The 25619-nt window shown below is 34.5% G+C and overlaps 2 protein-coding genes across 3 annotated transcripts in view; one reads left to right on the forward strand and one right to left on the reverse strand.

Moving 5' to 3' along the window:
- The first annotated feature begins 641 nt into the window (after positions 1-641).
- Positions 642-25619, forward strand: part of LOC126367061 (calcium uniporter protein, mitochondrial) — a 187451-nt gene continuing 162473 nt past the window's right edge. For both annotated transcript variants that reach the window (XM_050010454.1, XM_050010455.1), the window contains exons 1-2: positions 642-802; positions 4781-4886. In XM_050010454.1, coding sequence (XP_049866411.1) covers positions 650-802; positions 4781-4886 — 259 coding nt within the window. In that variant the 5' untranslated portion in view covers positions 642-649. The remainder of the gene's footprint in view (positions 803-4780; positions 4887-25619) is intronic.
- Positions 4923-25619, reverse strand: part of LOC126367004 (uncharacterized) — a 119108-nt gene continuing 98411 nt past the window's right edge. The window contains exons 2-3 of the mRNA XM_050010353.1: positions 10039-10818; positions 4923-9790 (exon numbers count right to left, since the gene is read on the reverse strand). Coding sequence (XP_049866310.1) covers positions 5170-9790; positions 10039-10818 — 5401 coding nt within the window. The 3' untranslated portion in view covers positions 4923-5169. The remainder of the gene's footprint in view (positions 9791-10038; positions 10819-25619) is intronic.

The following is a 25619-nucleotide window of genomic DNA, read 5'->3' on the forward strand; positions in this document are numbered from 1 at the left end:
AAAATAGGCAGATACACTTTGTTTATTGAATACTCCAATATAATAACACTCGCGAATGTCTTCCGACTAACTTAATGCGATCATTAACCACAAAACACCACTTCGTATTAATTATTTAGATTATTCAATGAAGAAAGCAACTGTCCCGTTCCCGTTTCCCGCCAAAAAGCCTACACCATCACCTACACTTACTATTTAAAAGAATCAATGAATGAATGAAATGACGTTGTCTATGATTTTTAGCTTGAACGCAGCGATAATTTCATGTGAGCAATACAGGTCTGCCAACATAAATAAAAAACCGCGCTAAGAATTAAATGCGAAGGGTTAATTTATAGTTATATAAAAACACTTATCTCTGATATTAAACAAAATATCGAATAGCTTTAAAGTGAAACATAATTTACAAGTTGTACAGGATATAATCTGGGTGTTTTACAGTAATTAGTACACGCTGAGCACAGTTTAAGGGTTTGTAATTAAATAGGTATTGGAAACATTTTCCAAATGTTTAGTGGTAAGTATGTAGCAAAAAATACTATAGGTTGTTTTTGTTCTACACTGAATAATGAATAACAACGTAGCGTCCGAAATATATTCCCGAGTTTTGTTTCGTGGCGCCAGTATAGCCGGCAACGGCAACCGGTGGATGTGCGCTATTGCTATACCTACTTTTTTATACATACGTAGTGTAAAGATGGCGTCGACGGTGTGTGTTTCTAGGTGCCGACTTTTAGCAAAATTAGAAATAAATCGTGGTTTGTGTTTATCACCGATTTTTAGGGATTTGTCAAATAGCAGGGTGAGTATCTGATTATTTTTGTATTTTTTATCATAGTGTTTCATATAGAACTCCAATCTCCAATAAGATTGCACGTGTATATTATGCAGGGGTATATCTTTGCAACTGTCAAACGTCACCTTATTTGTTATTTATTTTGTTTCAATATGTTTTTATTTTTTTTACATATTTTTGCCAACTTTTTGAAAAGTCTTGTCGTAATTGAAGTAACAAAGAAATATTTATACTATAAATCCACTTTATTATGAGGTTAATTTCGCCGCAAAAAATAATTTTCATTATTTATCGTCTAATTAGAATATTGACCGTTCTCTCTTTGCAATGTCATTGAACTAAAACATTTAGATATGTTTTTTTAAATCAAATAATACGCTAATTATTATTTAATTTCCAAAATATGTGTAGGTACTTATCTATTTAAAAACATTTGAATAGTGGTCATAATTGTAGACCAAACAATTGATAAGCAGGTTAGCTAACAAGTATTGTTAACATTCCATTACTTATGACTTTACCTTTCTGCTTGTGAGAGCTCTCATGATGTCATGTTCATTTCCTGATAACAATCATGTCTCAGGGGCTCTGTGCCCAATTTTAAGAGTTTTGTCAGTACCAGGAATATCACTAAAACTGTCAAACTTTAAAATCTGTTATTTTAAAAACAGCATACTTTTTAATAATGCTTACTAATAATATTATTATAACTTTATACTTACTGTATTATGTGTATCACCTGCTACGGGTCAAAGACCTCAAAGGTCAATGGTCAAAATATAATGAAAGTGTCTCTTCTTTTGTATAATAATCATTAGTTACTTACCTATATAATATAAAAAAATATAAAAGCCTTGTAATGCTTTTATAATAAAATTACATTTATTATATTATTATATTTTATTTTTATATCAGTTTGAAAGGTCATAAAATGAAGTGGTTTAGGTGTATCAGTTGGACTAGACTACATATTAATTAAATTGTGAAATGGCAGTTTAAGAAGTTGTCTAAATAAATATATAGAAACATATCTATATTAAAATTAACTCAATTAATAAGTAGTTATTTTTGAGATTGTGGGAGACAGTGACAAATTTGTTACCTAGTTAATAATGTGTATTATTTTTACAATATTTTGACTATGTAGATTATACATATTTAGGTAATCAGATTTTTAATAAAAACTTGGAATTACGTAGGTAATCTCTTTATTTAAGTTTAAATTTTGTGACACCAAAATTACACTTTATGAGAGTGTGTGACTAGGCCAATGTTATCAAGTCAACATATTAGGAGTCACATCACATGTCTCATGTCTCAGATAAGCCTGGTCAATGATCTAAGACCAGACTACTGATTTCATTATCATTAATTAAGGCAGTCTACATATTAGTGGCATAGGTCATGCGAAACATTGTCATAAAATTTACATATACTGTATAAATTGTATGTTTCATACATAAAATATCCATTATTTAATAATTGCAGCTTTACAATTTCATTATTTTTTTCATACAATTTCTGTTTTAATTTCCTTTATTATCATTATTTACTACTCTAATAAGGTTAGGTCATGTATGTAATTAATGATATCCTGTTAGTAACAGCACCACAATATACTATATCGGTAGTAACTTTTTGTACAGGCCCTAAATTGGATTTGGCGCACGCAACCTAAATTACAAATCGGGCATGCATGACAATACACTTTGCAATTGAAAAGCATCAATGTTAATAAAGAGGAAATTGCCTTTGATGATCGTAGCTATATGTATAACTATGTATTTTATAACCAATAATCTTTATTAGGTAACATTATAACATAAAAATAAAATCAAAACTCATAATCAGAAACATACGTAACTTCGTCACGTTCAACTAGGCGTTTAAGTGTTCTGAATCTGACCTGGTCCAAACGAACCCATTACACTAGCGGCATTGCCCAGTTGCACAGCCACTGACAGGCGTTGGACCAGGTAAGACGCAGATCTAGGGTCACCCCCTCTGACTTTGAGTCTTCGGCCCTTATACGTAGGTATATTGTATAAAAGCGAAAAGTCACTCACGAACTGTCTAACTTACTCATCGTGAAATCTCAGATACTACAAGTGGTAGGAGTCTAAAATTTTGCGTGGAGGTTAATTTTTAGGGCGTAGGTGCTCTGCTCATTAATACGGGATTTTGCGAAATTCTACCCCAAGGAGTTTTCATTCATTTCATTTTAAAGCTAGAATCGCGAAACGCGGGCAAAGTCGCGGGCGGACAGCTACTATATACATTACAAATGCATGAAAATTGTAGGTAACTTGACTATTCCTAATTAAATTATTTACTCTACTCATTCATTACCATTTGCTTAATTCCCTTTCAGTTCAAATAGCATTTCACTAATCAAGTCCAATCACGTTGATTACTTTCCGAGAACCAGTTAGTATTTCTAACTGAATAGTTTTTTTGGATTAGTTTCTTGTATGTTTACCGAATTCTATATTTATGTAGCTATTTACCACAAAATAAAAGTATGCACAAACAGATTAGGTATTTGTGAAATAAAAAAATAACTATTCTAATTGACACGAATTCCGAATTCGTAAGCGTGAAATACTTGCAACTATTTCGCCACCAAACTATCGATCGATGTTTAGTTACTGCGATCTGTTTTCTATCAACTAATGAACACGTAGACACCTATTTAATTTGGGCCAAAGAATTTACGATCTTCAGTAGGTAGGTTCTAAACTACCGGACGCGCTATGATGGCCGTTTTGATGTTTGCCCCGCTCATCAAGTTTCGTATTGATGAATTACTACGATATAGGAGCAAATCTTCGTTTTCTTGTCACAACAGATGTTCACTCTTCGCGATATTTTTCAGCCTCCGTAGGTTGCTCCCATGTTATACCGAGTTTTTAGTTGTTAAAGGAGCACATAGCTGTACTATTTGTGTTCATCAAGTATAGTATTAATTTATAACTATATTGACGGAGTGAATTGTTGTACTTCATTATGTCAAACCGGCTATCATAGCGTGCTGTTAATTTAGTTAGTTTTCGTAATACAAGCTAGTTTATCTAGGATTATATCTGACACTTCAGTTTGTGATTGTTACTTTTTTCAAATTGCTAAGATGTAATATTGAATTATGCATCCGCTATAAAAAAGAAGGGCGCGGTGTCGTAAAATTATATTACAGCGTAAATTAGGACGTAAAAATGTACTTCGTAATGAGAACCATAACTACGTTAATCAGCTGTTTAAAACCATATTTCAGTCGAACAAGCTCTTCCAGTTAAAACAAAGATGTATGCAAATGTTTGTCCTAACTCCTAATACGTATTTCAATTTTATTATAGTGTAATTTCAAACACATTATATTCAAAGCACATACCCAGTCCAAATTAAATTTATAGTCACCGTGCGTACATTCATCCTTTTCCTATTTCAAGGTCCACTCATACTCGTTATGTATTCACGGCATGAATTAGATAAGAGTCACCGATTTGTAATAAATAGTAATAACTACTCATCATAGATTATCTGTAACTTTACGTTAGTAGTATACGGCCTAATGATTCATATACACGTACCATTAGCACGATGTAAGCTATTGATTTATTGGATTACAAATAGATTATTATAACAGGCACATGTTTTATGCTTTATACTTACTACAACGGTTTAAGTGCACTTAAGATATGTCAAAAATGAGATAAGCATCATGAGATAAGCATCATCATGAGATAAGCATCAGTTGTCGAATATTATGCTGATTTGCAACTCTATATTTTACTTTGTATGCAAAGACAATTGAGTGCCTTTTCATGATCGTCTTTCCTTTTAACAGTACTTTTTGATTTCCTAAACATAACATAAATATAGGCGTCCCACGGTTGAGCACAGGCCTCCCTAAGGAGAAGATTTGGTTTCCTAAGTACCTACTTTAAATTAATGTGTATGTTAAATACAGTATTTTTCTTTCATCAGGAGTCATGGTGTCGAAGGTGGCGGCCAACGCGCCGCTGCTTCTTCACAAGCGTATGCGCACACGGATCCAAGTCGACGGGAAAAGTCGAGCACGAAAAATCTGATGGTAAGCAGAAATCTCCAAGGAGAAGAAAACAAAAGACATTTCACAAGTTATTTATTACAAAAAGAATAAAGAGACCATCACCAAGACTACGTACAGTTCGATTCGGAATGTTAGGTCTACGTATATGGATATGCTTAAATCTAAACTTTTATTTCAGATAACATGTTTTAATCTAAATATTTATATCTATACTACATTTACAAGCAATAATTTAATAGCGTTATTTGAATACAGATCACAATTTATGTAAGCAAAAGCTTATTATAATAGTGTAAAATTATTATTATTTCAACGACTTATTACTATTTAAACTATCATAACACGATTCTAGAACCTCGAACTCTTCGAACACCATTTCTCCGAACTTGCCGCTCGTGACTTTAGTTTGATCTAAGTTTTCATTCACGTAGTAGAACTTTTTTTCAAAAGTGTGCGCTTCATTTGTGTTCTTTTCAGATTGTTGGTTTTGTTGCTTTTCGTCATTTTCATTCATCGTAGCCAGGTTTTGTTGAGACATATCATTTTTGTTCTTTATGTCGGTAGGTTTGTTTATTTCACCTACATTTTTCAATACTACTTTTTTTTCTTCTCCCTCTTTGCTTTCAAATGGGGTTTTCACAATACCTTTGTTGTAGCTTTCTAATCTGCAAATTTTGTTTTTGACAGAGTTCTCATCATCGTACACCAATGGGGGATCATCTGCTTTCGTAGATTTCCTGAACTTGAGGCGTGGATTTTTATCGTCAGTGCCCGTTAACTCCAACCGGCTACTACAGCTGTTTGATTTCACTAGTTTAAATTTAAATCCGGGGAAGACATCCGCGCGTTTATTTTTGTCTTGAATTTGATTGCCCGCGTCCAATGTTGTGGTTATGTTTTGTTTGTTTGTGATCATTTGCTTATGTTTATCGGCCACAAGACAGGAACATTTGTCACCTCGACATTTAGTTTGACAAGAGTAACAGTCTCTACTGCAGTTTTTTTGTAAGCTCTTAATTTCTTCCATAATAGCTTTTGTCATGGGGCTGACATTAGATCCGGGTTTCGAATTTAAAACTTTGCCGCCATAGTAAGTTATTGAAGTTCCACATTCCCTGATTTTCTTTAATATATCAGGACTTACGTATTGACTTTCGCAACAAAAATCTTGACTCATCGAATCGCATAGATATTCGTCACTAGAACTGTAAACATTGTCCTTCAAGTTTTTCTGAGAGTATGGGCTGAGGCCATCGTTTTCGTAGTCGTTGTTGGAACTAAGATCTCCACTTGAGACTCCACTTGAAAGACTAGCATTATCCCATTTTTTGTTGCCAAAATTAGTGTCAATTGTTAATTGTCTGATCACCTTTTTCCTTCCTCCCATTTTATTCCCTTTACTTTCTTCATTCAAATTCCTGTACGATGTCGCACGTCTCGTCAAACCGAGATCATCAACCAGTGGAGGATCCTGAGTCATGGGACTTTTCATTTTCAAGGTATCTTCGAATAAGTTTCGAACTTTTTTAACTGTATCAGGATTGGGTAGTTCTTCTTCAATGATTTCTTTATTGACTCGGATCGGATGGTAGAAGAAATGTCTGCGAATAGCATTTTTAGATCTGTCTACTTGACTTGAAGAATTATCCGTCTTTTTTAATAAAGTTGGAGGAATTTTACATGTATCAGTGTTGATTCTTCTCGGAGCTGGTTCTATTTTGGTTCGAACTGGCTCTATGATTACAATATTGTTGTTTACTAATAGTTCTTGGAAACTGTAGTCTTGTAAGTATTGTAATAATCCGTCAAATTGAGCTTCCTTTCGGTAATTGGCAATCATGCTATTTTTAAACAATTCTGATTTCATTACCTTGTATCTGACATGATCGAATTCGTCATTTCCTTCATCGAAACCTTTAGCTTTTATTAAAGTAGCCTGAGTTTTCTGATTTTGATTATCATCACTGCTCAATTCAACAATTTCAATCTCTGGAGTGTCTCTGCAAATATCGAAGTCGGTTTTCTTGAGCTTAGGTTTTTCATAAGTATTTCCCTCTGAATCTTTAACAATCTTCTCCAAAGTAGTTTCTTCTATTTCGGAGTCGCTCTTGACCTTTTCTGTTTCATCTTTCCACAGTTGTAATTTTGTTTGACTTATTTTTCTAATACTGTCTACGATTTTTACACTTTCTAAAGATTTGATTATGCTTCCTACAGATATTTCTGGAGTAGATTTTCCTTCGTCAACTTTGATTTCCTCTGCGGCTTCTTTATCTGCATTTTCGTTGTTGCTGTTGTTGTTTACATCTTCTTGTTTCTGCTTTGTGTCTAAAATCTTAGTAGTTTCTTTAGTTTCAGGACTTTTGTCTACCAAGCGAGACCAATAACTTTTCACGGAATTTAGTTTTTCTTGATATTCAATGTCAGTCTTTATAGCATTATTTAATTTATCTCTGACAGATATCTCACTTTTGTGTTCTTTAGTATCAGGTTTTGGCTCATTTGTCTCTGGTTTCACGTTATTGTTATTAACGTTTGTGTCAGTTTCGGCCTTTTTCTCCATATTAACGGGTGTAGTTTGCTTCTTGTTCTTTGAATCAATCACTTGTAATACTTGAGGCCGAGTCATGCTCGTGTTGACTTTCGTAAATGTTGGCGCACTTGCACTATTTTTGTTATCTTTTATTATTAATCTTGGAGGAGGTTTCTCAAATTTGTTTTGAGTAAATGCAATTTTGTCACAAGCTTTAAGCTTTGGTATAGTAGTCTTTACAACTTTGTTCAGTTTTATTGTAATGAAGGGATCTTTTGGTGTGTAGTAACTGGAAGTATCTACGCAAGTGTTAATATTATTAACCTTTTTCTCTTTTATATCTTTAGCTTTGTCAATTGTGGGCTCTGGGATAGCTTTCGGTGGTTCTATCTTAGAAACTGATTCAAGTGATATATTCCCACGTGTTTCTTGTACCGTATTCACTGTGGATTGTTTGACTTCTTTCGAGTTTTGAGTTAAAGGTGGATCAATAACGATGGTCTGATGACCACTTAATGGTACTATAGCTATGCTAGAGTCTGCTGATGTTTTAAAAGATTGTACTCTGGAAAGTAGAGGAGTTTTAATTTCTTCAACTTGTGGGATTTTCACTGTGGTGTCTATAGGTTTATTTAAGCTTCTATGCACAGTATTAGGGCTCGGCAAACGATGGATATCGTCATCTGTCGGATCTCTTTGCCGAAGGGAATAGTGCTTTTTGATTCCAGTTCGCGCTTTTTTCTCTAATGCAGATTTATTAATGTTATCGTTTGACAGAGATTTTAATATATTAATTTGTGGCTTGTATACGGTATTGGTGATTTTTAAACTTTCTGATTTCGTAACAAGTTTATTGTTTCGTATAGTTCCTTCAATTTCATTTATCTCCCTTTCATTCTGATGAGTATCTGAACGATAATAATTAGCGTCCTTGTCGTCAGGGTTCGAACTTTCAATAGTTATAATAGATTTCAAATCGTCTTCAAGTTTTGTGAAGTTTTGTAAAATATCTGGTTCTGAATATTCTGGCAAATAAATGCCAGTGTTTGACGGTACTTTGACAATATTGTTATTATTTACCGTTTTATTCAATTGGCCGTAATTTTCATTTCCTTTGTTACACAATATCTCTCGAAAATGAGTTTGTGCAATTTCGTATGTATTTTCGCAAGGTATGTCTTCTGGGTCTTCTTCTCGTAGTTGAGCATCAATCCGTTCAGATTTCCTTAAACATTTGCTGATATTTATATCCGGTAATGAATAGTACTGATTCTCTATTAATGTAGTTACAAATGGTTCGGTTGTTATGTTCTTCGAAGATGTGCAGTGACTCTTCACCGAATAAGTGTCGCTTTCGATGTAAGTATTACTGACGTAAACTTCGTTGTTAGGTTTTTTATGTATTTCGTTGAAAAGGTTACCGTTTCCGTTTTTGTTCAAGAACGAGTCTCTTCTGATATCTGCGAATGTTTTCTTCTTGTTTACTTTAGTATAGATCGGGTCACCGTCAGGATTATGATTTTCGGAATTTATGGTGTTCGAAGTTACAGATACAGTTTCTTTAAATTGCGAATCACAATATTCGTCTATTTTCTCAGCAAGGGAATTAGCTAAGTATTCCAATTTATGTGACTTATCTGCTGAAGAAGCGATTGAAATAGAAATGTATGAAGTAATGCTATCTGGCGGACTTGATACAGTGCCGTCGTTTTCAGAAAGAACTGACTGTAGGTCTTCGTCGTCCTTTGGTTCGCTGTTTTTGGTAACGGTTCCCGGTCGCGAATTTTCTTTTATGTCACTTTGTTTGCTACGTATAGAAACTTCGTCATACGATTCTATATCAGTTGCTTGATCTGGCTCCGCTAATTCTGTTTTATCTTTGTCGCTCTGAGTGATCGATAAGCTGTCGTTAGTGAAAGATTTTGGTGTATTATTTTTAGATCTGTCCCTGTCGTCGTTGTCAGTTTCGTGGTCGTCTGTGGTTACGTAAAGCTCTTTGCTTTGGTTTGGCGACACAACAGATCGTTCAGTTTCAGGAGAGCTGTCTTTAAAGTTTTTGCGATGGGCTTCAAAGTTATAATGTTTTCTTACGTAGTTGGAGTCTAAGCTGTCGATATCGCTTGGGTTGCGAGAGTGTCCGATGCTGTCTTCAGATAGATGCGTTTGTTTGATTTCTTCGTTGAGGTTCGGCCAGCTGCCACTAACAGATTTAGAGTAATGACTCCCGTCGCGAGATACTGCGTCGTCTTTTTGAGATTTATTCTCGATTTGCTCGAGTTGTTTATCGTTCTCTCTTTGTGCGTTGATATCACCGAAACAAGAAGCGGTGCTCTCGATATAAATACTCTCTAACACTTCTTCCTTTGTTTGGTATTTTGCTCGGCCAATTAACCTGAAATTGAAAACAATTTTGCATGACTATTTGATATACGTGATGTGGTATTTATTTTTTGTCTATCAATAGACACTACATTATTTACTTATGAACCTGGCCAACTATTTTTAAATCTGTAATGACAATTGCATGCTAACTAAGTTGCGCATTTTTCTTTATGATAATAATATCTACTTGGATTCTGAATAATTTTAATTGGAATTAAATATAAAAATATATAATAGAAATATATGAGTAATAGTTACCTATCCTTAAAGCAGGGCTTATCAAATAAGCGGGCACGGGGTATCAACTGTGATCTCTTGCTCTTGGCGTGATTCTGAATCTGAAGATCAGTGAAGGTTTCCTCTCTGATTACTGCCAAGCTGCGACTGCGTCTTAAGTTTGATCCTTCGGGTTCTTTATGCTTACACAATCGGCCGTAACTGCCGCTTAACTCTGTGTCTATATTCGAGAACCGCTTCTGTAGCAGATCCTCTGCTGCCTTTGACCTTGTCAAATGCTGATAAAACTCGTCCTGCGGTAGTTGGACAGGCAGTTTATAATACTCGGCGAGCTTACTTTGATATTTTTCGTGTTTTTTGTTCTTATTCTCGCACAAGTCTTTTTCTTTCTCTTTTTCTTTATCCTTGTCTTTGTCCTTGCTCTTAGACAATTTACGTTTTTTGGGGCGTTCTTCCTGCTTCTTTTCAAGTGAGTTCCGGGGTCTATCGAACTCTAGGGTCTCTGTGGGGTTCTCGAAGTATTGTATATCGCCGACAGTGTTCGCCGCGGACTTGTGTTCGTCCTGACTCGACTTCCTTTCGACAAGTTCTCGGAGACGGCTTCTTGTGGAGCTGGTGTTAGAGGTGACGCTCTCCGGGCGTTTGTTGGAACAATCCAAGTTGGACGACGACCGTCTAAAGAGGCTTGTCTTGATCGAGCCGAAGTCTTCGTCTTGACAAGAAGCCGCTGAGAAGTTCTGCGTCCTTATCCGGTCTACGTGATTCTGGCTAGAATACGACGCGACCGAGTCCACCGAGTGCCTGGAAAACAAAACATTGTAGATTAGATTAAGATTAAGTACAGTGTATGAGTGTGATAGCAATGTTTGCATTAGATTTAACTTTGGGTACGGTTCGGTTCAGTTGACTCATGTATTTTTAGATGACGTCCGGCGTAGGACTACATATTAATATTGGAGTAGGACAACAAGCGTTTAAGACCTCAGTTTGTACTCGTATTGATGTCATTTATTGCTGTTTTGGGTTTTGATGACACTAACTGGGAATCCAGGGTAATGTCGTTCGTTGGCCGGCGATGTTTGGCAGTTCGCCAAGAAAGTGCCTATCGTTGAGGAATGTTACTGATACTGGCATATCGTAAGATGTGCATTAACTTCAGAAAATAATTATATTTAACAAAAATATAAAAGTAAAAACTATTGTATAGTTAAGTCTGGGTATGATTATTAAAGTACCAAAATATTTTAATAAGTATGAATCTTCATTAAAGTTTCAAGGTGAAAATAATAATCTCCATCTCAGCTTATCAATGTTATAAAGTAGGCAAAAGTCACTAGTAAGTTAACTGAAAATGTATATAACTTATCTCACATTTAGTAACATTTTCTTATTTTAAGTGTTTGAGCCGCTCGAGGTTCCCTAAACTTTATCGTATTTGAACTGAAGTAGCATTACATCTGTCGTATTGTTTTATAGTACCAAATGGACCTCATTTTATTGAGCGAACTTCAAAGTAGTTCTATAAAATTCATCTCAAATGATCGCAATAAAACCGGCTTCTTTAATTTAATGAAAGTCATGACTGGTTGGTACTGAAAGAGAAATGTATACCTACGAACTCTGCTTCAGTCGACTGTCTCATTTGGCTGATGCTTCTCGAATGAAGCAATAATGATAATGTTAGCGATAAAATTAATCAGCACTTCTGACCTAATTTCTGTTCACCCCACTTTGGAATATTTTATTCCAACATTTCGTGATTGCCATAACACTCGGTCTTATGAAAAATCTTATTATTTCTGCCAATGTAAGTAGAATAAAGAGCTAAAAATATGTCATCTAATTAATGAGCTTTGGAGATGATAAGTTTGATAGTTTCTCAAATTGATTTTCAGGTCCTATCTCCACGACATTTAACGAGTCTTAAAGTCGTCGACGTCTGTGAAGACTATTTGATAGTTTGCCAAACTGAGCATGCCGTAACAAAGAGATTAGAAACGGCGCCTATTGAACTAGAAGGGCTATAAGTGTAGGTTTCTAATAACCTTGAATCCCTTGAGTGTGCTTTGTTTTAATTTTCCCGCCATAAACGAACGTAAGCGAAACTTTTACGGCTGAAAAATTGCCTAACCGGGACATGGCGGCTGGCGCGGCTTTTTGTATTTTCAGGAGACCTAAACAGAATTCATTCAGACATTCAAAAACTCTATGAGCATGTAAATTATTTTCTTTATGTAGGTAGATTTTGGTCAGCATTAGTACATACGTGTAATAAGCGGACCATTGTTCTGAGTGGCACTTGGTGATCGGATTAATCCTCTGACAAGTCTAACGTGTGCAACGTGAGCAGAAAGCGTAAATAGGTACTGCATTGTAGAGCGAGATAAAGTTCCTTTCCTATCCAGGAAGAAAGGCAAGTGTTATCTGGAATAGCGCTGAATTGTTCAAATGTACGTATACGTTAGAAGCTTTAGAACATTAGATAACATAAAGGTAAAATGAATTGGCAGTAAAACATAATGGAACATGATAAAAAATCACCACCTATCACATTGGTCTAACAGAAAGCTCAGTGAGGTGTCGGTACTTAGTTCACCTTGCGATGGATGTACCTGGCTACCCCTTTGGAATACAGTCGTGAGCTTATGTTATGTTATAAAAAAAAATTGAATTACCTATGCTCTTTTTGTAAATTATCGGATGTTGTGTGTCTTAAACAAGATTGTTGCTATGTTCGAACGAGTCGGAAACGCTTGCGTGCCGGCAATTTCAGCGGATTCTATTTTTTCTGCGCGGCTGCAAGAATGTCGCCTATAAATATTCATAGTGCAGACGAGACCACACTGTCGCCCTTTTTGTTGACAAGTCACTTGAGTGTTTGTGGGGAATGTATAAGAGCATTGCTCTCGTTTTTCCGTCAACATAAATTTAATATTTTGTTTTCGAATCTTTGCTTTATTGGAATTCGGAATCGAATAGGGATTGAATAATTAACAATACTAACATAGTTTATTAAGCACAATTGTTATTAACCTACTAATAATCTATGGACTGTTATACATATTTGTGTTGGTCTGAAATAAACGTTATATTATTATTATTATAATAAAAAAACAACACATATCTACTTGAACCAATAATATAATCCTGTAGATTTTATAATAAATTAAGACACAAGAGTAATCTAATTTAATCTAGATTTGGCGACTAGCTCAGAATTGAATTAATTAAACGTTAATTACTGTTTGTCCATCTGTCTATCTAAATTAATGCGCACACATGGTAGAGTGCATTTTGAATAGTTTTGGCGACTGTATGCATGACATCATCGATAACAAAACAGTAAATTCAATGGCCAATCTATTCATTTTGCATCGTGATTATGTGCTTGTTTTATTGTCATTATGCGCGCAAACCCCACTAGTTGCAACACCTAAAATTGTAATAAAATCACGGAGGTATATCACCAACGCAATGTGCGTCGCTCACTAGCGATCATTTGTTTACTTCCATCTCATCTTTACTACTCACGCATTGCATTGAAGACACTTGGTATCTAACATTACAATGAATAACAAACTGATTTAGTCAACATAACATATCAATCAATCAATAACATAAAAAAGAACTACCAAAATCAATAATCAAATCGAATCGTTTAATCATATCGTATTCCATTATTTAATATTTTACCAGGTTGTGCTGTGACGTAAATTTCAAATTATCGTGGAAGCAAGTTTACGGAGTCTCATCAATGTTTCAGATAGACATGAAAGGGAAACTTAGGTCTATAAAATTTAACACAGACCTTCAGGCTCTTAAGTAATATTCGGTAGGCACCTACGCTTACAAGTACGAGAAACGACCTTTTTAATATACTTATTCTTAAAAATCAAGGACTCTAAACCGGCAAGCATGCCTGAAGTCTTTGATGAGAGTCGAAGAAGCGAAAGTGGTCAGAAGCGTAGTAAGTAGAATGCCGTGGTAACTGCCTAGGCCTACCCCAACGGGAAATAGACATGATCGTATGTAAGCATGTGATCATAAAAATAGACACTATAGTGAACAATTCTTAAAACTTTGGTGAAGAACTCTCGATGATACCGAAACCAGCCCCGGACGAAATATATAAGTAACAACGTCATTAAGGACACATTATGACAGGTGCACACAAACTATAACTCTTGCTATGTTTACGAGGGGTCATAACTGGGCAGTGCCGACGTAAAACAGGTAATAGTGAACTAATTTAATGACTTAAACACATGAACAAAACTGTAAAGTCAACTAGCCGTATTTCCCACACGCTTGTCACTATAATTGCTATGTACAGGACAGACCTAATTTCAAGAGACATCCGATGTAAAGAACAATAGAGATTCAAATAGAGGAAATGCAAGATTTACTTACGCGTATGGGCACAACGATTCCGGTTTCTCAATATCGCCTTGACTTTTGTTTAAGATAGAGTACGTAAGCGAATTTGCTAAGAACATTTTGCAAGGTATTTGTTATAAGTACTTAAGAAAAACCTTAAAATGATTTTCTTTAAAGTCATACTGTTAAGGTGGCCGTAAGAGATAGGTATGTAACTTCTTATCTATTAATGTCATCTTGAAAATAAAAAATAATAACAAACAAGATAATATATATGCTTTTCAAGGTCTATTACTCTTAAACGTCCTCCCCGATGCTTCTACGCCGGCGCGAAAAAACTTTATTATTCCTGGCACGCTCACTCTCCAGTGCTATTTAATGCACACGTAAATTCTGGACTCAGGAATGACTATTTTTATCTTTAGACTTCAAAGCTGCATTATCTGCATAGTCAAAGAATGCTGAACAGTATGATAATGTAACTAATTTTGACATTGCAGACTAAACAAAGTTTTATGGAGATAAAGCAACGTAGCCTGTTACGAAAAGTAACAAGATCGGTTCGAACTTCGAACAGATAGTGGCAGGATTGGGTCAAACTATTTTTGATCAAGTGAATCTTTCTGGTCGAATAGGCACAAGATAGACGACTAGACCGCTTAAAAGAAATACGGTACTCGTAAATGGAATTGTTCTATCTGTGTGACTTTACGACGGTCAGTTTTATTTCATTGTGTTAGGTTATGAAAATAGAAAACCTAAATAAATTTTCCTGACTCTATATTTGCGGTAACTTTGGATGTACATGTATCCTAGATAAAAGGTTAGACAGTAACGGATGGGCTTGTATTATGACTTTCTTATTATCTTTTCTACTTTCTAGTCGAAGAGACAAGGTCAAGGTCAAAGTTTATGATAGATTACATTTATGCTTACTCCATTCAGTCGAAAGTAATTCTTATAAAGTAAGCTTTTAATACATTAGTTTTCTATTTTCGCACGTCATTTTATCATTAGGTTCATACCAGTATTTTGTCATTTTTCATGAATCAAAATGTCGTAGGTACGCCTGATACCTACGGTATTTTGATTCATGAAAAATTACAAAATAAGTTACGTGACTTAGTGGTCTTCGTGATTTCAGAGGCAGTGAACTATTTGTAGTTTTATTTACAAACAGGTCAACAATGCGTTCGAGCATTAATTAAACTCCTGATTTCTCGATTTAGTGATAACGTTAACAGTGTTCTTAGAATTACATTTATGAATTTTATTGCAGCCTTGCGTGACTGAAAACACGCTATTGCGTTTTACCGTATTATGACATATGCATATTCACTGACTCCAACTTGCGTTGTGACAAGATATAAGTAAGTAAGATTTAAAAGACACCTTAATTTAAAGACCACAACATTTTCATTTACAAGAGTGAGTCTAGCCAACTTTTTAAATTTAGAGTATTAATTTTAGACTTTCGCAGTCGAATGTCAGCATTATTTCGAGACATGAAGGAGATAAAAATTCGGAATCTTACACGTAAACATTAGGTTAATTTATCGTCCTAGTAAGTCTCCATGCTACAAGTAGTGTTAATCATGGTGCATATTAAATTATATTTCAAAAGCAGGAGCATGCGACCCTTATTAGGTACTGCCGTCAACCAAATGTTTCAAGAGGGTTCTTGAAAATGTTTTTTGAGCTTCACGCCAGATGTGTTTTAACCTTTTTAAAGTATAATAAATATACAGGCTTTACGATTTTGTAACGGTGTGATAGTCTGTTGCCAACATAATGTACTTTTTTTGCTCACATCCCCGGTACACGGCTACCGCGCTTTCTTCCGGCCGTGACACCCCAGTTGCGATCTGTGTCCACATCATAATTATTCAATTATGCCGCGTAAATGCGGGTTATCATCAGACATGAACAATAAAATATGCTGCTAATGTTTCTATTTTTGTTTTTGCGTCTCTCTGTGACAGAAATTTTGCTGTATTGAACTGAAAGAACATCAGGATGTTTTTGCATCGTACGTGTTGTTAGAATTTTCAGTTGCTATTACATATTACAGAACAGATAAGGTTGTTTTTTGTCCTATTTATTTTGAAAATTAAAAATGTAATTTAAAGTACTGCATCCTGAGTGACATCCGATTTTTTTACTAATACTTATGCTTAATCATACTAAAAGAAATACAGTTGTTTCCGAATCGTACGCGCGGTCAGCATTTTCAGTATTATATTATGGAATGATAATTACGCGCTGAATTTTTCAAAATGTTTAAATTTTAGATGTTAGATACTTACTAAATTTACAGTGTTGTGATATAATACACTCACAACTTCAATATCGCTACAATATTAAAAATATTAAGGCCATCATTCAATTTTACGTAGTAACGGTATGTTCACAAAAGACAGTGAATAATGGATAGGCGCATACTTTTTCCTTGAACCGCGTGTAGAATAAAAGTAAAATAATATTCAGGTCACTGTTGACGAGACACTTTGCTCGGTGAAATCTGTACGTGACGAAATGCCTATTTCTACACTGTACACCCCTGAACCGGGTATCTAACTCGTATTTCCTGAGGGACAATAGAATCTGGAGCTAAAAGCGTACTGCGTCATGTTTCAAACGACTCAAAGACACAGTCTCTGAAATCTACTCTGGGAATCTCTCTATTCAAAAGTTAATGTTTCAGCGGAAATGTCGTCCGAAGTGTCAACTAACTTTAAACACGCGACAGTTGAGCTTCGATTATCATTAAACTGACGAACTTACTGGATTAGTTGCCTTTGGTAGTAAATTGAATGTTTAATTATGATTAAACCTTCTATTTATGTAGGTAAGTAAATTAGAGTTGGTACTATCATGGGAGCATTTAAAACACTTTCTTCGAGGGCCTGAAGGACTTCCGAAGAAAAGTGTTGTGAATGTGCCTGTCCCGTTCAATGGCCTCGGAAACAATCTGCTCGACGACAGCAGACGTATTTTAAAAGAATTAATACCTAATACAAATTCAAATGTGACTATAGATCTAATAAAAAAAGCCAGCAACATACATTACAGTAATGTTTATCACAAAATATAAATACGGTCATGTATATTATGTGCTTCGTACACCCTTATAATTTAAGCTGTAATGAAAATAAGTATGCATCTATTCATTGGCATGTGCTTGGCTTACGTTAAATGAGCCAGAACGAAACATGTAGCAAAAATAAACTGTATTATTCAGAGAAGTGATGACGAGAAGACTAATGGGTCATTGTGACGTTTTTAAACTAATGCCACACCTGACGCGTGAGATCTAATTGCAGACATATACAAACGTTTCATCATTCAATATATTAGAACGATGTTTTGTCCTTTTTTGGGGTATATTTCAAAACACCCATTCCAATCAATATAGAGTTAGTATTTCCATGAAAATGCACCTACCTCCCTACAGAAGTTCGACACCGGATTTCCCATCGATTTAAGGGCAAACCGAGCAAAAATAAAATCCAATTTTCACGTGAAAGAGAAATATTTACAGGTATGAGTTAAGGTGCTTTCCTACCGTCACACGACGCACGCGACGTGATCCCTGAGGTTTACTTCCATAACTTTTTAAACGAAGTTGCAAAGGTTTTCCGGATATTCTAGCTTGCAGTCTAGTGGATTGTTTTCAACCGTGACTTCTCATGAGATTCGAAACGCGGCGAAAAGGTCCAGGCACTGTGACACAAAATAACAACTGTTCGTCCGTTACTTTATAGTAAATAATATTTCTAAACCCCGAATACAAGAATAGACAGCCACTTTGTGTCAAGTTTCTTAATAAGCTTTTAAGAAGATGACTTACTAACAGCAATTTCGCCATAATAACACTGTCGCGCGGTAAAGTGGCTCTTAATTTTAAAGTGGGTGAATTTTAAATGAAATTAATTCACGCCTTTACCGGGTGTCACATAAATTGGCGTGTAAATATGGGATTACCAACTCTTGCAACACGAAAACCGGTAGCATGATCACTTTGGTACATAGTGATGTAAATAATTAATGTCAGTAAACCTACCGAAATAGTGACCTATTAACATTTTTATATTTAAGAGAAATAGTTGTAACCATGATTAATATTTCAATATTCCCTGAATTTGCGCATTTAATTATTTTACGCAATTGCACAATCGTCTTGCTTGTAATCTACGAAATTTATTTTCCTTCAAGTATTTCCATACATTAGTACATGCTTGGTGGGTAATCGTGATGCATATTTTAATAATATTTCAGGTTTATAATCATATTCAACCAAACCAGTCAAAAACGTTGCTACATAAATGTAGAGATAAGCTTCGGTTTATGGTCTTATCTATCACACGTTCGTATTAAAAAATATAAGTATAAGTACCGATATTGAACATTTGAATCTATAGCATTTCTGTCGAAATTGTCCTTCAAAATATAGTGGCGTGTTTTAAGTAACATGTAAAACTTGTACGACATGTATTACTCAACTAAAGTGGATTAAATAGCGAAGTTACTAAAAAGGCAAAGTACTTTTACTTACGTAAATGTTTGACAGGCGCATAATGTTGTCAACATTTGTATTAGGTAATTAGAGGAAGACCTTGATAGTAATCGCAGGTCAACTCCATGTTAATAAAGTTAATAGTTTCATGACCACCGGGACAAGACTCGTTCATTTTGATTAATGTTATGCCTGGTAAGTGCAGCAAATTAATTACTTATGTACGCGGTCCTGAAGTAAGTAATGGAGCGCTTTTTCAAACATGCTGGTCTCTTTTTGTACGTTACTATTAATTACTGCACATAAATAATAATAATAATATATATATATGCCTTTGCAACCATGTTGGAGTTGTTTGCAGAATAGGTAGTTATAAACACAACGTCCTCCAAAATTATATTAGAACTACTGGAATAAATTACTTAAGTTGTAGAAAAAAAACCCACCTAACGTTAAAATTTCTGACCTGATACCTACAAAGGTAAGTGGATTAGAAAATGTTTTACCTAATTTAAAAATGTTTCCGTGAAACAATAATTCAATGGTGTACAAACTGCCTGACTTTAAAGTGTAGGTAAACAATTTGGTTTTTACCTAGTTTAAAATTAAAAAGAAAATAGCCCAAAGTAACATTTGATTGAATCGAAAGAATCTTATGATTTACAATATTATTATTTTGTAATGGAATCGTTGACCGTAAAGGTAATAAAAACGAATAATATTTTGTTCATGCTTGTTTTTCGAAGGTTGTTTGTCAACACGTTAATGTAGGTAAGTAATCATTTTCCATTTATTTTTTCCATTACCTACCATTAGCGATACTTAGGTACCTACCTGATTTGTAAAAGAACGTTTTTCACATTTTCGAGGAAAATTATTTTAAGTTAATCAGGCATTTCTTTATGAGTTGATATTTTTTCCTATAATTCAGGCGTTTTTCCAGCGGAATAATAAATCTAATTCGGGAGCCAATCTAAGTTCTGATTAGCTTTTAAGAAAGTTGCTTTTTGTTGATAAATTGCAAAAGATAACAAGATTGTGGTTCTTAAAGATATACAAGGACTTTTAGTTTTTATACCTAAATACTCAATTAAGCAGTGGATAATTAATCACTCTACCCATTAAAATGTCTTAATAGGTAATTGCGTTAACAAATTAGGTAAGTAGCTCACACTACTTCTAGTAATTACTTTAAATGATGACTTCTCTAATTAGAACGCTATGACTTATTCAATTAATTTTGAAGTTTGGGTTGATCATCTTTGATAATTCTGCAAGAGTTAAGGTTATAAACACTATGAAATTGACGATAGGACATGACATGCTTAAAGTCACGCCCGTAATCACTATTGGGTTGGAAAGAGCTACAAGTAATAGGAAGATAATTTGCAGACATTTGTAACAGTAATGCAGGTCTTAAGTTGGTTAAGAAGAACCGGAGACTACGCGCACACACAATACACACACACAGACACATAATATGACCGCGCTCGTCTTTTAAGACTCCGCAATGTAATTGTGTGCCCACTTGACATTTGTTTTATAACCGCTAATAAAAAGTTATGTTTATTACTTGCTATGAGGTGATACAGTTTTAAAGTAATGTTTTGCTAGATTATCTTATCGAAAAGGTAGGTTTATTAGACATTATTTCGAGTAGGTCAGTCGGTGGAAAAAAAATACTAAGATAAAATCAAGATACGAGTAATATAGGACTTAAGTATTTAGAGTATCAGTAGGGGTGGCCTAAAATTTTCACGAACACGTAACTTTTGCAAAAGTTCAAAATACTGTCTAACTTTGGTCATTCAATTGTGGTTTACAAAATGTTCAGATTTGTTTTGGTTTTAAAACTGCTCTCTATGTTTTTAGCTTGTATTCGCATTTAATTGAGGTTATGTGCAAAACATTTTACATATTGTTAAATTTAAAATTCGCTAAAGCTTTACTTTTTTTTAAGGACATATTAAAAGTATTTCTTGATAAAAGATTGAGAGTAAAGTCGATTAACTTGAAAATGCCCGCATGAGTTCATTCCGAGTTGTCATTGTCGCGCGGTTCACAACGGTGTTAAGGTCACGCTTACGAAACGTTTGTTTTTATTTTTTAATTCAGAGGCAATGGAACGGTACTGTTATCGCCCCCGTCTAACTTTATTATTCCATGTTGTTGTACTTCCGTAAAATTGAAGATCAGCAAATTATTCATTGTATAAGATAATATTTTTATAAGTTGTTTATAGTATGTCAGTGGTAGCAGTGATGTTTATCACGATTTTCTGAAACTCAGTCCTTCAAATTACTGACGGGAAATTACGAGTCATAAACTTAAATAAAGAAAATGAGGGTTTATACTGTAATTGATATGCTAATTCCTTTTACGTAGGCAAGTACCATATTCGCTCATAAACAGGTTTCTGAAAATGACTATCGAATTTGTATATCGTTTAGCCAAAGCGTGAATTACACCTACAAGGCTGTTAACAATCGATACTCACGCCGAAATCCAATTCGGTTATATACTTAGTAGTACTACGCTTCGTATGTTTTTGCTTACCTTTTTTATACCTAACTACCTGTATCTATACCCAAACCAATGATCCCTGTAGAGGTAAGTAGAGTATAAGACATCTATAATGTGTTCCTATGATGTGCCTATCCATTACTTTCGCATTTTCATCGATTTGTAGGTATGTACATTGTCAAAGCTTTTCTTTTGCCTTTATTCAAGTTCGTCAAGTTCACCTTTGTTCGGGCACATAATCGGCCCAAAAGTTTTCTCCGAATATGCCAAAATAGTAAATTTAAATTTACAAGTACTGCCATAACAAGAAATTTCCAAGAGACAATTTATTCAGTTCCGGCAGAAGGTGAAGTCTAAAGTTAATGAAGACATTTAACTTCTAAATACTGTCGTCCGCGGGAAAATCTCCTTTAAAAGCACCGTAAATTGAGCTCGGTCAAATTCTAGATATTATCTAGGGAAACCATTTTCATAACTTTGACATTTGCAAATTGCAAAACTTGCGGTGACAAATAAAATTAGAGACATTGCCTTATTATTTGAAATACGTTCTTAGTTTTTGGCAGAATGGGTAGGGTATTTGTCAAGATTTATTTATAATCTTTTTTTTAAATTAAATAAAGTAGCAAGGAAATAACTAAGTTTTGTAAGAACTACATTATTATACATATTTGGTACTAATTAAATGTTAATAAAGATTATAAGCACCAGTTAACATTTATCATTATTAAAATTTGTTGTTATGCCAAATGCGTAAGCTTTATAGACAGGTGAATAGTTAATAGTTGTCGTCATAACGTAAATGAGTTATGAGCTGTGGAGAATCAAAAGACTCTACATATTGAAACCAACCTAATTGTTTGGTTTATTTTTGAACATTTTCGTTCGTACTTATGTATGACGAGAAGACGAGTACCTATGTATTATGTACCTATATAATATAATTGATAGATTTACTGGGATAATAATAGACACGTACACAACGTTTTTCTTTTAAGCAGGTAGATAATATTTGATTTTCCCTTTAATACCTTCTCTGCAAACCGCAGATCATTTCATTAATTATCGCAAAGACACCCGCTTGTACACATCACGAACTTTGTAACTTTTCTTATTAAAACTTTAAAGGTGGTAGCTATTGTTAAAGAATTTAGTAACGGTCTGTGTCGGTATAGAATTTCATAGCAATTTGTCAAAGTAAAAAACTTGGTAAGTAGGTATACTATATTTTCATCAGTTTTAAATATCAAACTGGTTAAACGGTGTTAAAAGTTCAAAAAATAGAAAAGCTTTGATCGCGCGGAAAATTGCGATCATCAATGCATGAATTTAGGTAAGTAAGTAGGTATGAAGGTGCTCGCTCGAATAGGGAGGAGAAATAATCACTATAACGTAGATTATCGGTTAGAGCTGTCATGAATGACGTACTGGGAATGAATAAGACGAAAATGGTGCAGGCATTGTTTTAAATTTGTGAAGATCCTATCGGTTAAAATTTTCTTTGTAGATGAAGGTATCTACTAAATGAATAACACGAAAAAACTACTCTGTCAAGGAATGCTACTGTCTTTCCTTCTACTTATATGCTTTAAACATTTTGTATCATGAAACCGATTGAGTACTATATTTGATGTGACGTCATCGGCAAGCGGTGTTTCGTCGCGTAGATAGACTATTTGTAATACTGAATCATCTGAATTTACAGCCAGATAACGGAGACGGCTTGTGAACTCAAATATGTTGTGTCTAAAACTTGGGAAGAGTCTTTGAAAATATACCTCTTGAGGTAGTGTGTCTCTAGTATTTTCTAATGGAAATGACGTCCGTAATTAAATGTTAATGCTTTAACAATTTTGTTGACCTGCCTTTGTTTAAAGTAAGTACCTACCTAACTTAAATTGAAGTAACGTCAAAAAGATAAGTATAATCACGGTATTTGAGGATTTTTATTAACTTAGAATTTAGTCTAAGAGTGATAGCGTGGGTTTTCTATTTAATAGTTGTGTGAGATGCATCTCAGTAAAGGAAAATCTAACAGGATAGGCCCTACTATACCGCTTGACGGAATTGCAAAAACTGAAACATCTGTTTCTCGATATGTTTTAAAATTCTAATATACTTGATGCGTTCTCAGGTCGGTAATGGTGCGTGAATGATCGGAAACGGTCGATCTCCCACTGTTTATATTTGCTCTATAAAACCGATGACTGCGACGGAGGCTGGCCTATGATTGTTTGGAGTCGATTGCGAGATGATTCGATCAATTACTTTTTATACATGGAGAGGATCAAATTGGTATTATGTGTTAGGTAATGCTACTGTAATAAGTATCATAACATGGAAAACTCATCTTAGTGTGTTGTCATAAGCGGCAAGAGTGTGCTTCCTGAATTTCAACATTCGTGAATTAAGTTATAGTAAAAGGAATAAGTCAATGACAGCAGCGGTATAGCTTTATGGTCATGGAGATTTGGCTATTTGACAGTTGTAAAATAAGTACAATATGAAATATGTCGGATATTATTATGGTAGTTTGTCATTTAAATATATAGCTTTTTCGAGAAAATAAAATATTTAAGACGTATAAAATAAGCGTTTGTAATTTTTAAAATATTTATAAGGAATGCACATAACACAGAACAGTTATCTCTACATATCGATGTAATGCATAGCGGAGTTGAAATTATACTCAAACTGCTCAATATTAGCAAATGTTAGCTAAAAAAATCATATAGAATACACTTCTATTTTCAGAGCGTAAAGATAAGGTTCGGCCGAAGCCTTTTATCTCTCAATCTAGGTACACCTATACATAGAGTTGCACGTAAATAGATTATCTATACTATGCTGCAATACGGACAGTGATCTACTTTCACACGTAATGACCAGCGACTAATTTGTTCACCAGCAGACTTCAAATGAGACATAATCTGGCGTATCTGGTTCAAGATACTTAGGTAATTAGAATATAGTGTTGACTTGGGTTGCAAAGAGTAGGAGACACTGTTGAGAATTATGCTACGTTTTATAGGTACCTAATAACATAGTAGGTAGGTAAAGAACCTATGTTTTAAAGATTCCTGCGAAGGTTTACGTTCTCAAGAAGTTAATTTGTAGGACTCCTACTTATATTATGAAAACATTCGCGCCTAACCCTTGTTTATATTTCTTATGTGCTTAAAAATATACAGGTAGATAAGATACCCATTTTTAAATTAGCATTGTGATGACGTCATATAATTTTAAAGCGATTATTAAAACCGCATGGGAGGGTCGTACCCACAAATTAGTCCCGTGCAAAATAATATATATATTTTTACGTACGAAATTATCCTTTATGAGGTAAATATTTAGAGCTAACGTGGTCGTAAATGTGTGTTGCTTCCCTGATCACAATGCGAACTTCCTGTTATATTGTCTCTGGACAAAACAACACCCAGTAAAGATCATGCTTTTGATAACGCTCGTGTGAAATGTATGCATGTTGAATTTTGGTGATTGTTTTTTGTTAGACACCTGATAGAATTTGCGTTTGGGATCAAGGGTAGGTACGTGTATCCGATTTACCTTGTATTTTTCGCCATAGACTTTGAACTGGACATACAGTCTAGTGTAGTTAATTTCCGAGTACTTTTATGTTAGGCAAAAACACGCAACTGTAGAATTACCAAATGCTGTACGATAACTTTGTCACAAAATTATTAGTTAAGTCGTCTGAATATATTTTTATACGTATATCTACGTATCATTAGCAATATCCGTTTAGGCACCTCATATTTTTATTATTCGCGATCTTTGTAATTAGCTAAACTGAAGGACTTATCTAAATATTCTAAGCTCTAGATTATGTACTCACTGTGATTTTCCAATGGTGTGACGTAACTTTTAATTATGTAGATACGTAGAGCAGTTTTATTCTCACCTACTATACTTATGCCCTGTGGCGAAACCTAAACTAGCATTTACTACCTACTAATTATTTACATAATGTAGCTAAAGTGCCACTAGAGCAATAACACTTGACAAGGCACATAAACTGTCACAATAGTAATAAAACCTGACAGTTCGGCGGTTACTTTAGCAAAATATAGCAACTGTTACGTATACTTAGTATAGGACCCTTACTAGTAAGTACGCTCTTTTTTCAGTTTTTATTTTTATTTATTTAAACTTATACAAACTTATA

The sequence above is a fragment of the Pectinophora gossypiella genome, chromosome 5 (assembly GCF_024362695.1).
Source record: "Pectinophora gossypiella chromosome 5, ilPecGoss1.1, whole genome shotgun sequence".
In the NCBI taxonomy this organism is placed as follows: Eukaryota; Metazoa; Arthropoda; class Insecta; order Lepidoptera; family Gelechiidae; genus Pectinophora; species Pectinophora gossypiella.